Below are 21,539 nucleotides of genomic sequence, written 5' to 3'. Positions count from 1 at the left end.
GAAAAGGAAGCTTGGGGTGACCTTGTCACTCTCTACACCTCTCTGAAAGGAGGGTCTAGCCAGGCGGGGATTGGCCTCTTCTCCCAGGCAACCAGCAATGCGACAAGAGGACATAACTTCAAGCTGTGCCAGGGAAGGTTTAGGTTGAACATCAGGAGGATTGTCTTAGTGGAAAGGGTTGTCAAGCATTGGAATGGACAGCCCAGAAAGGCTGTGGAGTCACTGTGCCTGTAGGTGTTCAAGAAACAACTGGACATGGCTCTTAGTGCCATGGTCTGAATTGGTATTCGGTCAAAGATTGGATGCAGTGATCTTAAATGTCTTTTCCAACGTAAATGATCCTGTGATTCTATATTTATAATAGCAGGATCAAGCCCAACCCTTCTATAAAATTACAGAGTTGAGCTCAGTAAATACATTAGAAATAACATATTGTTATGTAATTTTTTCAGTTTGTTTCAGAATATTATGAGCTTCAGATTGTATTTAAATTAGAATCTTCTTCTTACATATAATAATTATAGTCTTTCATGTACTTTACTTGCATCCAGGGGATATCGTGGAACACAGTACGCTACATGATTGGAGAAGTACAGTATGGAGGCCGAGTTACAGATGACTATGATAAACGTCTTCTTAATTGCTTTGCAAGGGTAGGAGATGTAGGAAATACAGTTATTTATCATGTTTATTGGCAGCTGTAATACAGAAATCAGAAGGTCTTCTTTCTGCTGAATATGCATTTCACCAGTTTTCAAAGTAAAGCAAATTTTTCAAAACATCATTCTTTGGCAGTGAGGATCTTCCCTTTGGTTCCTCTTTGGTGAGGAACGGAAGCTTAAAAAGACTCAGCTGGAAGTCAAACTTAATAGGCATAATTCTTAATGATTTACAGCTGTATTATATGAAATTAGATGCAGTAGCTGAAACAAGAACCCTAATCCTCCAAGAGAAAAAGCAAGGTTAAAAAGCTGTCTAAGTAGCAAAATAATTGCTGTCTTTCTTTTTTTCCCCATGGATTTTTCACAGGTATGGTTTAATGAAAGTATGTTTGACAGTGCTTTCTGCTTTTACACTGGCTATAAAATTCCAGTATGCAAAACTCTGGAACAGTACTTTGAATACATCCAGTTACTTCCTGCCATGGACACCCCAGAGGTGTTTGGCCTCCATCCCAATGCTGATATTACGTAAGTAGGTCTCAACATATTGAAAATGGAGAATGTTTCTTTTAGTATTTGGAAACAAATTCCTGTCAAGTGTTTAAGTAAAGTATATTTTGTATTGGAAGCCTAGGATTCATGTGAATTTCACTGTTGAAGTGGAACACTTCCTGTGTGTGTACATTGTTATAAATGCAGTATCTTCAGCTACATTTTACATGTCCTTTTAAAGCAGTTGGAACTCTTATTACTTACTCCTCATGATTTTACTTTTTTTAATTGAAAGCATTATGAAACTTTAATATGATCATGTGATCGGTTGATCTATACAGTTCAACTAGAGAAAGTTTCTAGTATTGGCTTCTGTTCCAAGCAGTTTATTTTTCTGTGCACACTTGTTAAATGATTCTCTGGATTGTCGTTTGGTTTACAAGCTTTGGATGCAGCTACAAACTTATGTTGCGATCGGTCTGGCCATTTCAATTATTTAAAAGAGTCTTTTCAACTGCAGCAAGTACTAGCTTCACTTTTGATTGAATTCACTATTTCATTCCAAATAATCTGTATAACAGCTTGCCCTCTATTTCTTTCTAATATTATATGCCCTGTGAAAGGATATGAACATCATCACATTTTTTTCACTGAAGTTCTTAATAATTCTTCCATGAAATATTGCATTTTCATATGCAGAATGTCCACATTCCACATTCATTGTTTCTTCATGCTATTTTTCTACTTTTAAATGTGGAAATGCAGAGCTACTGTGAAAACCTAACATCATCTAGTATTTTTGGATGAAACGATAATTTCCCACAATTTTTCAGTGTCAAGGTTGAGAGGCTGATGCCATGTCTAGAGGCCTGTATTCTAGGCATGCTGTGAGAAGAGTGCACAGTTTTATTGTCAACTCCTACTAGCACATACCACTGTTAATATATGCTTGTGAAGAAAAGAATCTGAGAGTAGATTCTGTTTCAAGTCATTCCCTGATACTTGCAAGACCTCCCTTTCAGAAATGATTAAAGAAGAAAGACGAGCCAAGATTTAACAGAGAACTAAACAAAGTCTTGAAGAAGACATGCTGTAGATCCAAAATTAGGCTGGTAGGAGAGCTAATTTATAGGAGGAAACTTGAGACTAATGCTGTTGGAGGAGCTGTAGTGAGTAGGAGCAGCTCTCTGGTTTCTCTTCAGTGCTCAGTTTTTCTTCTACCTGGTACCTCCACATATTCCTGTTACTTTGGCCCCTTTTTTTCTCCTGTAGATTTTGCCTTGTAGGTATTTCTTTAGAGTTTGGGGAAAACGTTCAACAGCTTCATGCTTTTTTCTATGTCTTACCATGGTCTGTTATAAGCAGCAATGCACAGCTACTGTGTCTGAATTTCGTCTTTGATGCACCAACCAAATGGATTAGCATTCCATATAATATAAAATTCTATTCAAATTCTCCTTATAATATCTTATCAAGTCATCTCAGAGTATGCAGAAGGTTAACTGCTGGAATTGAAACCCTGAGAGAGCCAAGATCTCTCCATGTTGCTATTGCTGAGGACAAGAAAAATCTTATCTCTCACTAATTTACTGCGGCAGTTTTACATTTCAGCCAAAAGCTCAGTCTGTTGGTTCCAAATGTAAGGCTTCAATGAATTTCAATGATTTCATTTAGGATTAACATCTGAAGTCATTGAGAATGATTTTAACTTGCTGTATGAATCATAGGCTCTGCAAAGCTGCATAGTTAACAGGTACCTAAGCAGGAAAGGAATATTCTGACAATCTTCTGCCAAATCCCCTTCCCAATTGGTTCCCTTCTGAAGCCCTGAATGTAGCTGAATTTTTGTTAAGCTATTGCAAGCTGGTGAATGTAAGGTTTTGAACACTGTGCTGCAATAGATATTGCTGTCTTCTATACAAAGCTGAGGCAATGGTTCTGTCACGTGCATTTTTTCTTAGTTTTCACTTCCAGTACAGAAAATCCCTGATGGCATGTATTCCAGCTATCAAATAATGATAGTATGTTACGTCCAAACTCTTGAGAAAATACTCTTAATAATGCTTTTTGGAGTAAATCAGAATCTGTAGAAAATTAATTTTCTTTTTTCTTATGACCCAGTTCTCTTTACAATACTGTTTTGGGGGAAAAAATATATCAATAGGTATTGAGTGCTTTATCTTACATACTTTAAGCAACACTGACACTATAAATGACATTCGTTTAATATTGCTGTAGCTTCCTTTCTGGTTACTCTAGACTTCCTAAACAGTAATAGAGAAAAATAGTTCCTTGTAAAGTGCAATTTCTCTCATCATAAAGCAGACATCTAAAATACATGATCTGAATTGGGCAATCGAGACAAAAAGCTATTATGGAGACATCTATGCATGAATATCTACATGTGATGAGGGTCAAACCATCACGTGCAACTGATTCTGTTCTCAGGAACATGGTACTCCCTCTACAGACTTCTGTCATCTTTTTATCTTTATTGTTTGCATCTATACTTCATTTTATTTGCAATCTAAAGTAAGGTGAGATTTTGCAAAGCCCAGAAAAATTTTGTTCCAGAGTGGCTTTTATGTTGAATATGTCCCAGTGGTATGTAAAAGAAATTCTTCTTTGGTATTTTAACCTCACTTCCGCAGTGGAAAATTACTTTAAATTATGTAAGGATACATATCTTTGTATTTGCTATTTTTGTTTACAAAACAGTCTTGTTAAAAGAGTAATTGTATATCTTCAGAAGGTTCCTAGCTTGTGTCATTTAAGAAAGGAATATCGCCAATATCACCTTTGATTCCATTCCTTTGATGCTATTTCTCAAAAGCCATTCTCTCCTTTTCCCCAAAGTTTGCATACTGCCTTCTTTTTAAAATAGTTTCTATTCCTTTTTGGTTTTTTTTTTTTAAGATTTAGAAAGACCATTTTTTAAATTCTGTATTTTATTATCATTTAATTGATGTAATAATCAAGGAACCCATGCCTTCTACGTAAAATAGTCTGACAGCAGAATTGGAAGAATGGTGCTTACAGCATGAAGAGGAAGGTTCACATATCTCTAATCACTACTTGTTAAATCAGCAAGACAAAAGGAAAGGTTACAACCACCAGTATGTCATCCAAATTACCAATGAAGCCATGAGTCCAAAAGAATTTTTATCTTTTCTGCTCATACGTGGTCTTGAATAAATCTTTCATTCTTCTAATGGGGCCATAAATAGAAAAAAAGCTTGAGAGTTTTGAGTCTGAAGTCAAGGGTTATGAAAATCCTTGAAAGCCCCCACCATTCCTACTATTAGAAGCAGAAATTATATCCTAGAGAAGCAAAATCCCAGTAGTATTTCTTCCATTTTTCTGATTTGTAGTCTTTATAATTGCATTCACACTTTTTTTTTTTCTGAAATACTGTAGTATCTAGCTTCTATGGTATTGTGACACTGTACCCAAAGCATCTTTAGATGCTTTAGTTCACACATTCTATCCTTGGCTTCATGTCTTATATAATTATGTATGACAAAATAATAAAAGGAGATGGGTGTCATAGGAAAGTTGAAAAGTAATTCTGACATGCAAATCACTGCTTTGAATCAGTGTAAATGTATCTCCTGCATCCCTCATTGATGTGTGTTCCTCGTGTAGCTGATTCCATAGGGTAAAAGTAGGCATTGCCGCCACTTCAGTACTTCAGGCTTTCTGTCTTATTTCCTCTCATAGCTCTATGCCACTGGATAGCACTCCAACAAAAATATTCCCATAATTTTCTGTTGAAGTAGTGATGCGGTCTACCATCTTTCATTATCCAGTGCCACACAAATTTAATTCACATTTTTGTATTGACTCAGAACATTAATTTGCATTAGCACTGCCCATGCTTCACTATGGAACAGAAGTTTTTTACCTGCAGTGCTGTAAATCTAGCAGCCCTTGTCATTAATCCTGAAACATCTGAAAGCAGAACAGATTTACTAATTATTAAAGGGGCAGCTTTCAGAATTATACATCTACCTTTTCCTGCTTCTGCATTACACCTTGAAGAAGTAATTTTGCAAATATTCTTCCTTGTTACAAAACTTTTATTGCTTCTTCTCAACAAATAGCTCTTTAGAAGACATTAATCAGGAATATGCCATTTCCTTCCCTTTCCTCAAAACCCCTAGTATCATAGTTTTTTCTGCCACCTCACAATCTCAAGAGTTTGAAGACCTCCTTCTTATCCCTGAATTAGGCACACAGCCAGTGTATAACAGGGAGGAGGGAAGTTCATATTCTTTAAAACTGTGGTATACTAAACCTTCATGATCAGTGTCTTATGCAGTGTATTATGGTTGGTTCACGATGCAAAGGAAACCAGTTTTGTGCGAGTCTTGATTTGACTTCATGGCACACTGTTTTTTGTGTGTTCTACAAAGTCATCATTAACTATTAAAAAGTTCTATGTAACTTATAGCATGTTGCTCATCCTCTCAGATACCAGAGAAATACATCAGCTGATGTTCTGGATACTATTACCAACATTCAGCCTAAAGAAAGTGGTGGAGGATCTGGAGAAACTCGTGAATCAGTTGTTTATCATTTGGCTGAAGACATGCTAGAGAAACTTCCTCCAGATTACGTACCTCATGAGGCAAGCTAACCTTAGTCTTGTCCTATTGTTCTCTCTGTTGAGTTTTCCCACTACACATTCCAAAAAAGAAACACCAAATTGTACAAAAGATCATATATATAGTAGCAGATTCAAGTAAGGAACCAACACCCTTATTGCTACCAGCATGAATTGGCATAAAGATTTTTTATCAAAAATCAAGACATCTAACAATTGGCCATGGAGATATGCTGGGAGGACTACACTTGGATTTGCAAAGCTACTTGGGAAAACAGAAAAAAATCAGTCTTGACATTTTGTGATAGCAGTCTCCTGGGCCTTCTGGGTGAAGTCCTGTTCTAGCAAAATCATGTGTAATTGGGTAGTATCAGACAAAAAGTAAAAACTGCAGCAGTTTTAAGGAGACAAATGTTAGTTGAATAATACACAAATCTAACATTTACTTTTCTGAACACACAGTAGTTTAAATGTTGCATACTACAATGGCATTTCAACAATTTAGACTTAATTCAATTCATTCTGTGCTTTTCTAATTTAGGTAAAGGCTCGTTTAGTCAAAATGGGAGTACTAAACTCTATGAATATTTTTCTTCGTCAAGAAATTGACCGCATGCAGAGGGTGATCACAGTTGTCCGCACCAGTTTGAACGATCTGAAACTAGCCATAGATGGAACTATTGTTATGAGTGAGGCAAGTAAAGTACTTCTACTACATATGGAACACTGTGCTTTAAACTATTAAATTAATTTATTTACTTTGAATGTTATTTAATTCTTTCAGAATTTAAGAGATGCACTTGATAACATGTATGATGCTCGAATCCCTCAAGTATGGAGAAGAGTATCTTGGGAGTCTTCCACACTTGGCTTCTGGTTCACTGAACTTTTGGAGAGAAATGCTCAATTATCTAATTGGATATTTCAAGGAAGACCGAAGGTGTTTTGGATAACTGGATTCTTTAATCCACAAGGTAAGGCTACTGAAAAGACTTCAGTAGTAATGTATAGAGTAGTCGATGGTTATACTGTCAGAGTGTTTCACAGGAGCCAAGATGAAAAATGTGTTCAATGTGCACTCACAGCCCAGAAAGCCAACCTTAGCCTAGGCTGCATCGAATGGAGTGTGGCCAGCAGGACAAGGGAGGTGGTACTGCCCCTTTGCTCTGCTCTGGTCTGGTGAGAATCCACCTGGAGTGCTGCATCCAGTTCTGGGGCCCTCACAGAAAGGATGTGAATCTGCTGGAGCGAGTGAAGCAAAGGGCCATGAAGACAATCAGAAGGCTGGAGCACCTCTCTTATGAAGGCAGGAAGGGAGAGTTGGGGCCCTTCAGCCAGGGGGAAGAGGCGCTGGGGGTCACCTTTATAGCACCTTCCACTACCTAGAGGGGGCTACAAGAGAGCTGGAGAGGGACTTTTCACAACTGCATTTAGTGATAGGACAAGGGAAGACAGATTTAAACTGAAAACAGGAAGGTTTAGAACTGATACTATGAAGAATTTTTTACTGTGAAGGGTTAAGGCAATGGAGCAGATTGACAAAAGAAGTGTGGGTGCCCCATGGCCCCATTCCTGGCAGTGTCTAAGGCCAGGTTGGATTAGACTTGGTCTCGTGGAATTCTTTTTTTTTTTTTTTTTTGTGTGTGTGTGTGTGTGTGAGACCCTGCCTGTGGCAGATGAGTTAGAACTTGATGATTTTTAAGGTCCCTTTCAACCCAAACCATTCTATGTGATTCTATGGTTCTCTGATCTTTTAGTCTGACCCAAACCAACAGTTTTTATATTACAAAAAGGAAAACATATGGTTAATATATAAAACAATCTTGCTGACATATTGTAGCATGATATTATACAACTTCTAAAGAAAGTATACTTAATGATACAGCTTTTGAAGAAAATGCTATTTTTCTCTGGTTTGAAACTTCCAAACTGTAAGCTGTTAGTATGGAAGAGCTTTAATCTAGAGCAAGATGTTACAGCAGCAACAAAATGACATTTTACAGTGCAGTAAGAGCAATTGCTCACTGGAACAGCCTCATCAGAGACAAGGTAGAGTCCCCATTTCTTGAGGTTTTCAAGATGTAATTGGACGGTGCTAGATAATCTTATCTAGTCTTCCCTTTCCCATGAAAGGTTGTACCAGGTGAACTTCCCATGTCTCTTCCAACGTGGGCTGGACTATGATTCTATGAACGTGCAATAGTACCACAATTTATAGCAGTTCTTTTTCTTTCACAAAGAATCATCAAAATGTAGTTTTATAATGTATCCATTTCACAGCTTATTTAATGAACAGTTTCTTCAAATTCATCAAAGATATGCTGAGAAGTACAAGTAAACATCATCCATAATTATCTGTTATAGCTTGTTATTTTCACCATTTAGAGGAAAAAGGAAGAGAAACAAATTTTTACCATCTCCATGAGTAAAAAAACCCCATTACCTTATGAGGTGTGTGTTCCTAAGAGAATCTCCTTCAGCCTATACAACTACACATACAAAATTCTCATAAGAAACTTCTGTGTGACAGCTAGGAGGTTTTTTTGTGTGTGTGTTTTTGTTTTAATTAGAACTAACCTCTGAAATTCTTGAATGTTATATGAGTTACTTTTGCTTTGTGATGCTTCTGTTCTTACTGGCCTTCCTACTGCCAGAACTGTAAAAAGTACTTATACCAAAGTCTATTTTAGAGTCACTTTCAGAATGACCTGAGGTGCCTGGAGTACATCCAATTTATTATTAAAAGATGGTATTGGGATGCCTGTCAAAACATCACTTGTATACTAAGTGGCCAGCTAATAAGCATACTGATCTCTGATGATTCAAAAGCAGCACTCATAGTGGTGTAAAAGAAGATAATGGACCACATTCTTTTGACAAATTAAAACATTTAGTCTAATAGGCAACAAACTTGAGATACAGATGATCTTGAGCTTTATTATTGCTTCAACCTCTGTGCTTAAAAAACCCAAAAGTTTTCAGCTAGAAACAGGTTTGCTAAGTGCAAAATGTGTGCTGCGGGTAGGGGTGAGGTGAGTATATTTGTAATATCAGACTATATTTGTAATACTGCTCACCAGGGAATTCACTATTAAGAATGCAGTTCTCTGTGTTAACTTCTCTTTCTTCCTCTTGATCTCTATGACTCTCAATTCCAAGCAGTTCTTAATCTCGTAGCTTAAAATAGCAGATACTGAGTTTTTGATGACTTCATTGTTATCTTCTGCCACACAGAGAAACAACCAAGTATTTGATACTAGTGTTTCTGGTTTTGTAGCTTTTTCCTTTATAACACATTCAAACCTCTTTGCTGCTCAGTCATCTGTGCTTAAACTATTCAGCCCTTTGCATCTCAAACCTTTCCTATTTCAAATTTCTGTAAAGTCTGTTTGAAACAATACTCAAAAAAAAAAAAATCACCTAACTTGCTGCTCAGTTATGTCATCCTCTACCTTAATTTCTGACACCTTTTTTCCCTTAACAAAACATACATTTTTCATTCTTCATAGGCACTGCATTGACTAGATTCCCCACACTCACATGGTTATTTTATTATCATATTCAGACACAAATTTTCTGTTTTCCATCAATGAAATTTATTCTACTTCTTTCATTTAAAACACCCCCACCTTTTAGCTAAGTTGCCTTTACATAAACATCAGCTCACACAATGGATAACTTGTTTGCCTTGAAATTCTTTTTTGAAAGACACCGTTATCACGGATCCTGTGGTTGATTGCATTATGATAATTTGTAAGTCAGTGTCCTGACCAAATATTTCTTAATAGAGTAATTTAATAGAAGAAAAAAGTACATGCCATTTAAAAATGTTTTTCTTGGTGTAATGCACAGTATGCCACTTTTGTCACTTGTTCCTATTTTGGTCCCAAAGCAAAGTTTGCTATCATTAGTCAGGATGCTCCTTTTTCAATACAACTCTGATTATCTGTCTGTAAGCTCAGTGCAGAACCATGCTAATAACTGAGCAAGATTTTATTTTTTAATGTGAGATAAATACTAAATGTCTGGCTTAATTTCTCAAGGATTCCTGACAGCTATGAAACAAGAAGCGACTCGAGCACATAAAGACTGGGCTTTAGATAAAGTTGCAGTACATAATGACGTGCTAAAGCTAACCAAAGAAGAAATCTTATCACCTCCTTCTGTATGTATGACATGCAAAGATGTTTCAGTATTAATTTTGGTATTTAGTTTATATTATGCATCATTGTGTCATTTTGGATTGATAGAGGAAAAAGTTACTACTGTCTTCACCCTAATGTTTTTGCTCAGCATAGAAGCCAAGTACTAAGTAGGAAGATATTAAGTTAGAAAAATATTTAGTTAAAAGAACTGTTTCATTGTACCACCTGTTAATTTTTGGAATTTATAGTAAACTTTACATGAAACTTTGTAGTATATAGACTTTACTAAACAACTTTTGTTGCCTTCCATTTCAGTAGCATTATTTTCTGAAAAAGGATTATTTTGTAGTTTAAAATGAAATCGTTTGAAGAGATTCAGTGTCAGATATTTTTTACTATAAAACATACACTTTTTTTAATGATTTAGGAAAATTATTATGCTTTATATGTTGTGATGTATCTGCTTACTCTTCACACAGGAGGGAGTTTATATCTACGGGCTCTACTTGGAAGGTGCAGGCTGGGACAAACGAAGAAGCATACTCGTTGAGTCTTCACCAAAGATTCTTTTTGTCCAGCTGCCTGTGCTCCATATGTTTGCTGTTGATTCAACCAGACCTAGGGATCCCAGGCTCTATGTTTGTCCCCTTTACAAGAAGCCCAAGAGGACAGATTTGAACTTTATTACAGAGGTATTTTTAAAGACAGCAAAGTCTCCAGACCACTGGATTCTGAGAGGAGTGGCTCTTCTCTGTGACATCAAGTAAGCTGCCTTTCCTACTATGGCAGGAAGAGCATGTGGCACCAGTAGTAAATTAAATGTGTAACTCTTCTACTGCTCTTTATTTGGCAGCTATATGTCATTATACTAGAAATTGCATTTCAGTCTTGGCTTACTGATGTTTTTTCTCTGCTTTCAGCAAATTCAGTTTGCCTTAGCTGTTTGTTGATGGTTTTAAAGTAAATCTTTCCAAATAAGTTCATTGCTTGTAGTCTTGGAAGTACGCATTATACTACTTTAAATGGATATTTGCTTTAAAAATGTCAAATAAAATGTTATTAAACCTTACAAAAAGAAAAACTTTGCTTTTTTACATTCTTTCACGTGTAGAACTTTTAGCTTGTGTTTCAGTGACTTATGATGACAACAAAATTTAAAATCTCCTAGATACAAATTTAAATCCCTAGATTCTGCATGATACACACCTTGTTTTCTGTGAGTCTGCAGGAAACTGTATGACAAAAAATACATTTGATCCATATTTTTTGCTTGGGCTTTCTCAGATCTCACATGTTCTTGTTAAACTATTCTAGATTAAGCAAAACTGCACCAGGAATGTTTGTGTCTAAAATATCTGACGGAGGCCAGTATATTTTCTGTTCAATTTAGCTGTGTGGGAACAGAAGTAGAACAGTTCCAACTACTAAATATGGATTTTTTTTATAAATTAGAGAACCAAGTTATTTACAAGTATTTTGTCTGCATTTCCTTGTAGCTCTAAAATGTGGGTTGCAATCCTTGAAATGACCCTCACAGCATTATTCTGTGGTGATACTCAGGAATATCCTAACCATAAGTTTTCCAGATATAATTAGTATTAAACTAATTCTATTTATGTAATACCAAACAAGATACGCAGTCTACACTATCTCTTCAATAATCTCCAAAAAGCTTCTTCCTTCAGATACCTTTATTTGGCAACACAGTTTTTCACTTACACCCCATGACTGGACTGTTTTTCCTGTTGCCATTCAAGAGTGTTCAAATGCATCTGCTGTGGCAAAGTGCAGCTACTACGTGACAAAGTCCTGGGCATCTTTTGAGATGATAAAAGGCCCTTCCTCCTGCTGGAGTCCTATGGCTTTCTATTGGAGGTCACCATCCCGGGATATCCTCTTGCAGAAAGTCTGTGGCATACAGGAAATAACAATACACAGACACAACATCATGAGCAGAGTAACAAAAAAGGGAGATCTCCAAATGCAATTAAGTAAAACATTTCTTCTCTCTCCTCTATAGATTTACTTAGATTCAAATACAAGAAACCTGCTGGTGTTGGATAACTTTTACGGTTTTTATGTATTTTTAGAAGTGTGCCACAGAACTACATTTGCAAAAAAGGAAGACAAAACCTGACTTTGCAATTGCAAAACTTTTTTCCCCAAGTAATTGCAATACTGATGTATGTTAGAACTTGTGGTAGGTTGACCATCAGCTAAGTACCCAGTGGCTTGCCCCACCCCATCCTGCCCAAACAGAATGGGGCAAAGAATTGCAAGATCAGAAGCTGAAAAGAAGGGGGCCAGGATGAAGACAGTTTAATAAGTGAAGCAAAGCTCGACACAAGAAAATTGAATTAAGGAATTTAATTTCTGCTTCCCACTGGCAGGCAGATGTTTAGCTGTTTTCTGGGAAGAGCCTCAGCACACATAATGGTTACTTGGTAAGACAGATTCAATGAGACCAAATGTCCCTTATCCTACTTCTTTCCTAAAGTCTTTGGTGCTGAACATGACATCATGTTTATGCAATATCCCTTTGGACAGTTTGGGTCAGTTGCCCTGGCTTTTTCCCCTCCCATGTTCTTGCACATGTCCTGTATACTCACTGCAGGGGCACAGGGGAAAACAGTTCATATCCAAAAACCAGCACAAGAACTACATGTATTCATTCCTAGATGCTTTTTTTCCTGGTCTAGCCTTTTAGTTTAATTACAATGGAGAAATTGTGTGTAACCTTGAATGCCTCCACAGGTGGAAGATGTGCACTGACACATTTACAAGTGAAAGCCTATATGGGAAATAGCAGGGAAAGTACAAATTAATGTGCTGAGTTACATAACTTACACTGAAGATTATTTTATTCTCCATCCAGTATAATAGCAAAAATAGAGATAAATAGTATATTGTTATTTCAGCTATATCATATATTGCATCAGATTTTTGAGATCATCTCTTTTTTGTTTGTCAAGAGTCCAATCCCTATTTCCCATCTTCACTGAGCCTGTCTAGGGGTTTGTTCCATTCTCTTTCCACAATACCATACATTCCCTCACTACTTTCAGGTTACAGTGAATGTTAATGTTCATAGAGCTTATCAGTTAATTTATGGAAATAATCTATGTTTTGTGACAGCAACAATCTACTAGGTATTCAGAAGACTTTTTTTTTTGTTGCCTCTGCATGCTTCAGGAATATTTATGAAGTATTTCCATGTCCTGGTTATACATGGGATAGTATTCTTGCACTTAATTTGTTTACAGCCAGCTCTTCAAACATCTAAAGAGGTGCAGTTAATTACTTGAACCACAAGTCATTCCTCCCAGCTGTCATAATCTATAGGAATTCAAGAAGTCAATTCAAGACTTTTCACTCCAAGGAATCCTCTATACCTCCAGAGTATTGTAATAAGCATTCAAAATCCTAAATTAACACAGTTAGTTGTGTTTTTTTAAAGTAACTAAACAAAGTTACTCTCTGAATGTTTTAATGCTGATTTGGTATTCAAGTTACTGCTGTTTAAGTTGTGAGACAGTGTTGTGGTGCCTAAACTGACAAAGGAACACCATGCCAGCAAAACACAAATATTTAACAGATGATCAAGAGAATACAAATACTTGAAATATGACATTCAAATAGTTTCTGTGAGAGAAGACCTAACTCATTAAGATCTGTGTTTGAGAATGTAAAGAACATGTCCAGAATTGGCTTAGAGAGTGAATTCACTGTCTGCATTTTTCTTTCCTCCCTTGGTGTCACCCAGAAGAATTTTCCTGCCCTTTTACTCTGATTTTCAGAGGTAATCCAAGCCAGTGAGATGAGGGAAGGCACTTCTATTCCTTCCTGCTGCTTTAGAATGAACACCGTAATTGGGAGCCATTGATCTGCTGGTACCTTAAGATACTCACTTTTCACAGAACATTTTCTTAGGTGATGATTCATGAGAAGCCTGGAGCTTGGCTGTGTGATGAGGTTTTATGTGACAGTGGCTAAGAATTAACAAAAACAATGGAAAAGAGCCTGTGAATGGCAGGAAAGGGAGGATTTGTTTTCTGCCCAGGTTTCTAAATCTCACAAAACCACTGACTGGAATGAGCTTGTTTCAAGAAGGTAACGTTTCAGCTAAGTTTTAACTTGAAAGATTTGTTAATTCCATAGAATCCTTTTCTTCATCTACACCCTCTGTTTCTGCCTCTAGATTAATGTCAGCTGTAATCACAAATTGGTCAGAATAGTTATAGTTTCTGCCACAATCCACATTTTTCTTATTCAGTAACCTCATTCACTGACCATATCTATTTTTAACATTTAAACTAATACATTGTTTTTGAAGGTTTCAAAGAACATCTAGCAGCAGTATATAAGTGTATTTCTGTTGACACAAATACTGAAAATCAAATGAATGGGATGTACAATGTGCTGTTTTAAGTATATTGATGTTTTTGTAGCAGTTGCCTCATCCCCAATGGGCTGCAGCTGTGAGAAGCAGGTGAGCAGCACTGACAGCAATGAGCCATGGAGTGCCCAGGTGTGCTGACCAACCACCAAAGGGAACAGAGGGCACACGGGTGCAATGCATGAACAAGAGGGGTATAAAAGGCTGGGCTAAAGAACAAGAAGGGCAGACACTTGCAGCCTTCTGAAGTGGAGTGATGTTATGTTGTGTGGGCAGACACCTGAATTGGTCTGGCCTTACTCTGCATGGGTTGAAGCTTTCTGAAATTGTATGGTGATACCCTGTGTATCGTGGCTGTCTCAACTGCACTGCATGCTGTGACAATACCTTGTGATTTTAATACAGCAGATATTAGCAAGGGTTAAGTAAGGCACTGCTAACATGTCTGACTCACTTCTATGCGTCTCTATTTCCATTACAATTTCTAATTTATTTGATATAACTCTATGCTGATAACATCACTGGGGACATCAGAACAGTGTCTGACTTACTGCATTGACTATTTAATAAAGGAATGACTCAACCAAGGTTTTAGTTAGTTAGATGACTAGTAATCAAGGAATATCCAGGAATACAAGACCCAGCTTATCCAATTTCCACGATCTTCACATTCCCAGGTGTCAAATAGGATTAGTGATTGCATTCCACTAGTTAAAAACTTAATTTTTTAGGACTTTAATTCTTACCTTGCTGTTTGATCTAAAAATTTGCCTTAGATTTTTGTATCCTTTATAATGAAGCAAGATACTCTTCAAACTGTTCCTGTGAGATTTAGTCTTTATCAAAATTATTTTATCATTTTTCATAAATACTGAGGTCTCATCCAAAATTCATCCTTAATATCAGTGCCAACATTTACCTTAATTAACATACATTTATCAGCATTTTCCACCTAACTCTCATTCAGCTCCAGGGAAATGTGATTCCACCTGCTGAATATTAGGGAAAGCACTACCTTTTATTATTTCCAGGACAAAATGACACACTTAAAGAATTTCCTCTCAGACTCCTTGCCTTTTCCCTCCCCCCTGTCCCTACTCCTAGACTTTCCTTGTGGATCTACAACTTCAAATGTCTTACAATATCAACAGGCTGACTCCTTCAGTTCTCCTTATGCTTCATTTTCCCAAGTAATTCTGTCAGGATGTCTTAACAGGTAAACTGCAGCTTCCTGCATATATTCACTACTCAGTAGTTCCTCCTACCAGAGTTTATATGTTTATGCTTGATATTCAGGTTAGTTAAATGGCTGTTCAAGAGGCTAGCTGATTAAAATCCCTAATATTAATTTCTCAAAGTCTGCTGGCTCATCACCAAAGTGGGATTTCTGTGAACAACCACTCAGAGACAGAATGGTCATTTTTACAGACACAGTAATTCAGAGAACTGCGTTCAACAGGTACCTGCCCTTTGTCCCTGCACCTTCAGGTGACCTGTGAGCAGGCTGTTGGATAGCAATGGAAATGAAGGATGGTTAGGGTCACCCTCTCTTTTTAGGGGACTGTTTATGATGTGATAAACCACAGCCTCAAAGACATTGTGATGAGCAGTTTGTGATCTCCTTCTCATGGAGCACAAAAAGTCAAAATAGTGAAACGTAAATTGGCATGTAAATGGAAATGAAATATATAATCACAATCTAGAGAATTTAAAGAGTATCCTTCTCTCTCTCTCTTTAGTCACAGCCATGATAACACATGGGAAATCCAAGAAACAGGTTCCCAATTTCACTCATTCATGCGGGGACTATTTTGATTAAGAAATGCCAGACCATAAAATTTTATTTCTCAAGAGACACATCCTGTCCCTCTTCAAAAGACATTTTTATAAAAAATCCATTAGATACTGCAGAGAAGTAACTAAATGCTTGCCTAAGCATTTGGGAAGCATTTTACTGAGGGCACACAGGTCCTACCCATGAGGCATCTAGCAGCAGAGTAGACAAAAGTTCTCTCCGTCTCTTTGGAAAGGACCAGTATTAGATCATTGCACAACATGCACAAGGCAGTCTTCCTCTTCTGTACTGAGGTTTCCCTTTGTGGGAAAACATTGAATGGAGGCATTCACAAATAATTACCTCACAGAAAAAAGCTACTACAACAAAAGAGGGAGATGGGAGAGTAATATTTCAGTCGACTTTAGTTAATAAAAATAAGAAGACTTATCGTTTCTTCCTTTATTCTGTGGGTCATAGCTTCCTATTTTCTTGTAAAAAATGAGGAGAGAAATTGAATTCTTTGCTGATAATTTCTTATCGTTATTAGTTCATCCTAGCAGCCTTCTGTAGTCCAAAACACTATTCTTAGCAAAGTTTTTTGAACAGGGGTTTTTAGTATGAAAATTTTAAATAGGAGTCAGGGATTTTGCTAAGAAATTCAAACTGTAATAAAAGTTATTTTCTATTATATTACAAGACTGCAACTAGCTTTGACATTTCCAATTCTATAATTCTAAGATTTTTAAATGTAGGAATGACTGGATCATATTCACAAATTGACGCAGTCACATAAATTCTTCAACAACATTTTAAGGAGACCATTTAAATCAATTTCTTCTTTAAAAGACAGAGAACTGTATTGTATTGAAATTAAATACCCATCTAAATATTTCCCTCCATACAATCATTACACAGAATAAATTCCACAAGGCAGCTAGACTCCAAAAGTATATACAGCCATTTCAGTTCATTATGTAGTTTACAAAACTTAAGTTAAAAAAAATATATTTGCACTCCTTTCTTTGTTGTCATCAAGAAACGTATAGCCCAAAGTGCACAAGCCATATTGTCTGACAGCTGAAAAGGGAGTTGTCTGTTACTTACAGCCACAGCCTTATGTCTGGAAAAACAAGTGATCAACAGATTCTGTTCATTCATTCTGTGCCCGCATCTACAATATGGAAAGCTGGTTGATTTCAACCCCTGCATTCCAGCCCTGCAGAGCTGCCATGAGACATTTCATGAACTGAGCACATTCTCCTACACGTGGGCAGGGAACTTAAGTAACAGAACAATTAGTACTTAAAAGCACTAAATTAAAATTACTGAGATTTAATGCAAAATGTGTATGATGGTCAGCAACCAGGAGAAATTCTCCTGCTTCCTAATGCCCTTCACTAATGCCCATCAAAAGCATTTAGAACTTTTTTACTTTTTTTAGAACTTTTTTACATAACTATTTTCAGTAGTGATGTTCTGATTCAAAATAAGATAATTTTGAGTTTTACTAAGAAATATAAATTAACCCAGAGTTCACATTTCAAGGTGCAATTACTGTAATTTAGTATCTCCAAAGATACTGAAGTTTATATAGCTCCAAGACAAACTGCTCTTTCTAAACACCAATGTGCTGTATTTGCAGCTGTGGCATATATGTTTGCAACTCTCATTTGCATAATCCAGCTCAGAGACACCTTTTTTCTTTCCCCAGGAGGCCCACAGAAGGATTACACTTAGATAAACTTTTATTTTGGTTAGGGTATTGATATGAGTTACAACTCCACAAACATAATTCAAATTCAATGATTCAACACTGAAATGATTCTTCTTCCTCTCCTAAGCACATATTTCAAATTTTTAAGTGATTTAATTGAGTTACTTCATAGGTGCTTGTTCTCAGCTCAGACACTTTAGCTTTTATTGAGCTTGTAAAGATCTTTACTGAAAGCTCCTCTTAGCTTTGTAGAGAAAAATTGAGCCAAAGCACATTCACTGCTGCAGCACACTACAGGTACAAAACACAACAGCAAATGGCTCTTGCCTTTCAGGCACTTGGGCAACACTTGTACAGCCACTGTACACGGCAGCCACTCCCTCCAGTTTTCATTTAAATCCTGAGTCTCAGAAAACAATTCTTCAGATGTCAGCAACCCTGTACCCTGCAACTTCAAATACACATGTACAAGCTAGAAAGGACTAAAATTCCACTGAGAGTTCAGATCTATTTGCACTGAGATTCAAGAGTATATCTCTATGCCAAACAAAGTTATTATGAAAGATGATGTTTATAAAAGCCAGTAGTTATTGGTCATGGAGAAGCACGAAGTGCATAACTTGCAGTTAAAGCTATAATATTCCTTAGGATACTGCCCATGGCAGCTTAGGAAAATGTCTGCTACTCAGCAAATGTCACAGCAGAAACACACAATTTCTCTGTTACACAGACTTTTCCTTTCAGAAAGTTTCAGAGACAAAGCATTCAGTCTTGTCAGACAGGAGTGTTACTTTCTGCAATATACAAGTCCAGTGGTGATAAATTTCAGATAGTAGAGAGCCTAAACCCTTCGGAAGGCTTTGTGTATTGCCTGCAGTTAAGTTTATGCCATCTCCACAGAAATGGATTATCAGGGGAGATTACTGAAAGAGATACTGGGCTTTTTCAAAATGCAGTTTTGTCCTCAAAACATAGTCTGTTGCATTAAGAATGCTTTAATGGTCATAGAAGGACAATAATCCCTGAGTTTCAGTGTAACTGCAAGGCAGCTCCTCCTTAATACATGAGAGGTCTGGTGCAGATGGAAGGTAAGGGAGCAGGAGAGCTGTTGCAAAGTCCTGCATATTAAATAGCATCTGAATTCCTTCATCTACCGGAAAAGAAGTGCTTGCGTCAACAAACAAAATTCTGAAGTTGAGCAAAGCTTCATCAACTCATTGCATTGTATTTTTCAAACTGAAAGGATCCCAGCTCCTTTCAAACTTGGATAGTGTCATTTTAATGATTCACTTACTTTCAAACTGCTCTTTTCTTGCATAATCACTGACAAAAGACCAAGTTAAAATTTAATATTATTAAAAACATGAATAAATGTAACAAAAAATCCAACAGACCCAGGTTTGATAGACAACTTTCAACAGTATTTCCCCACAAAAAATATTTTAATTTATTGAATTATAAATACTTTTCCATCTCTAGGAAAATGACCTGTCTTTTAATGCAGTCATTTCAGTCAACCGGATTTGTTAAGTCTTGTGATAGTTGCTTCTTACTGGCTACAGTGAAAATGCACCTGTTCAGAGTTTATTCTGATCTACTTTGCTTTTTCCTCTATCCATATAGATAACAGTAGTCTATGTGTTTTGTTGAGAGTATATAAATTTGTCAAGAAAATAAACTCCCTTGTGTTCCAGCAGGTCCTCAGGGATCAGAGGGTCTGAGTGCAGCTGGCATTGATTTCTGATTATAACCAACTTGGCCCTAAGTCTGGTCATGTTCAGTAGGAGCTTCCATGAGCTCAGGTTCACAAATACTGAAGTTTCAACCCTCTAGGTCTAGTTTGTGTTGAATAAGAACTTGTGCAATCACAGATCCATGAATAATGTGGTTTAGTGAAGGAACAGAAATCTATATTCAGAATTGAGGTTGATAAATTCAATTGATACAATAGAGATATTAATAGTAGGAATAATAATAGTTGTGTGCAGAAGCTTACCAATAAAGGCATCCTTGCTTGGGAGGAGGGAGAAGAGAGGAGAAGAGAGTGGCCCATCAGTGGTCTCCAAGGTCCTTGTGGGTCTTCTTCCTAACCAGATGACATTTCTACCCTGCTTGTACACAGCCCAATCATATGACTGGCATGAGATTGTACCCCTTCTCCTCCTTCTGTATATCATGATCTAAGGGGGGAGTTGAGTAATGTAGTCATGTATGCAGCAGCATGTACCTCACTGAGCTTATTAGCAAATGCAGTTTGCCTGTTAATATTTAAATGTCCCTTAGTTAAGGCAAGAGTGAGGGTTTTGGCCATGGTGTCTTTCAGAGTTCTTGCTACATAACTTTATTCTATGCATCCTTTGGAGCCTAAACAGAACCAACCAACCTCCACAACACCTCCTCCTTCAGCCAACTCATCCTTTCTTGGTATCAGCCATGCACAACTCCATCCACAAGGATAACGTAGAGGGTACACAGTGTACCCCAGGCTGTGATAGTTAAGCCATGGTCTGCCTGGCTGCTTGGTCATCATCCCCTGGTATGATGTCATCATGCTTGAAGAGCTACCTGGGATTATTTCTGGATAGCAGAGTTCATGTCCAAAGTAAAATTCCTGCCTCCAGCAGGATATACATCACTGCTGCAGCCCTGACGAGGCTTCTCAATGGAGGCATGAGTCTACTAAGGTCTGGCAAAAGCAGCTGGCCCTCCTCTGCACACAGGTGCTGGGAATCATCTCAGGAGCAGAAGTCTTAACTGGAAAATTTAATAAGCCTGGTGCAGAAACAATAGAGAGCAGTAAAGATTGGCATGTGAAATAAGTGCACCATGCTGGTGGTGCTATCCAGGTGGAAGAGGTTTCTTTCTCTTTATTTAAAGGTTTCTGTTGCCTGGCTTGAAGGTAGTAATTTATTTTTTTTTTAATCTTTATTTTATTTCATTTTTGAAAAGTTGAAGGAAATATATTTTCTACCTTCAGTCAACCAAACCACCATGTCAAATACTTTGTCTGGATTAGCTGTTGAGATGTAAGCACTTGCCCTGTCAAGTCACACTTAGAGGAATTTCATGACTTCATGATCTCACAGCATTGATGCTCTAACTAGTTACATTTCCAAAGCATCAGACTGATGCTGTTTTGTATTTGAAATTAATACACATCATTAATATTTAAGCTATTAACTTGTTTATATTCTAGCTGCATCTGACCAATGTGAAATACTTTCCCCACTTCCTGGTTCAATTTTCAGCTTTCCTTCTAGCTCTGATGGCTTTCTTCCAGATTCTGGTGTAGAATTCACCGATATAGGTGCTTACTGCTGGTTTAGTTCTACCAGCCAGTGCAGAGTGAATAAATAAGAACAGTAATGTGAATCTAGCACAAAGCAGATTCAGAGCCTTCTTTTGCTAGGAAAATAAGTATTCTAAATTTAATGTGTAAGTGAGATTTACACATCATACTACTGCCGGGACTGACCTGTGCCCCGTCTTCAACTTAGAGAGCAAGCTCTGATCTGCACTGCATGCACCTCTGCAAATTCAGGTTATAAATGGATAATTGCATTCACTATTATTAAACCTAATAAAACTTGGACGTCACGAACAGCATGAAGGTCACCAAAATGCTCAAGCCTGAACAGACTCAGACCGAAAGAAAATAAGAAGTTGAAAAGGTGGGGAACGGAATCGCAGAGGGGCTGCCTCCACTTTTTTCTTTCCCTTTCCCTCCCCGACCGAGCCCTTAGCGCT

General features: G+C 37.2%; 1 protein-coding gene across 1 annotated transcript in view; it reads left to right on the top strand.

Moving 5' to 3' along the window:
* Nucleotides 1-10,672, top strand: part of DNAH8 (dynein axonemal heavy chain 8) — a 115,685-nt gene extending 105,013 nt beyond the window's left edge. Inside the window, exons 86-92 of the mRNA XM_059843348.1 lie at nt 552-653; nt 1,030-1,190; nt 5,628-5,784; nt 6,302-6,454; nt 6,545-6,734; nt 9,804-9,925; nt 10,385-10,672. Coding sequence (XP_059699331.1) covers nt 552-653; nt 1,030-1,190; nt 5,628-5,784; nt 6,302-6,454; nt 6,545-6,734; nt 9,804-9,925; nt 10,385-10,672 — 1,173 coding nt within the window. The remainder of the gene's footprint in view (nt 1-551; nt 654-1,029; nt 1,191-5,627; nt 5,785-6,301; nt 6,455-6,544; nt 6,735-9,803; nt 9,926-10,384) is intronic.
* Nucleotides 10,673-21,539: the final 10,867 nt, after the last annotated feature.

This window comes from Haemorhous mexicanus, chromosome 3 (genome assembly GCF_027477595.1).
Source record: "Haemorhous mexicanus isolate bHaeMex1 chromosome 3, bHaeMex1.pri, whole genome shotgun sequence".
Taxonomy (NCBI): Eukaryota; Metazoa; Chordata; class Aves; order Passeriformes; family Fringillidae; genus Haemorhous; species Haemorhous mexicanus.
Note: the sequence above shows the minus strand (reverse complement) of the source record. Positions and strands in the feature narration are given on the sequence as shown.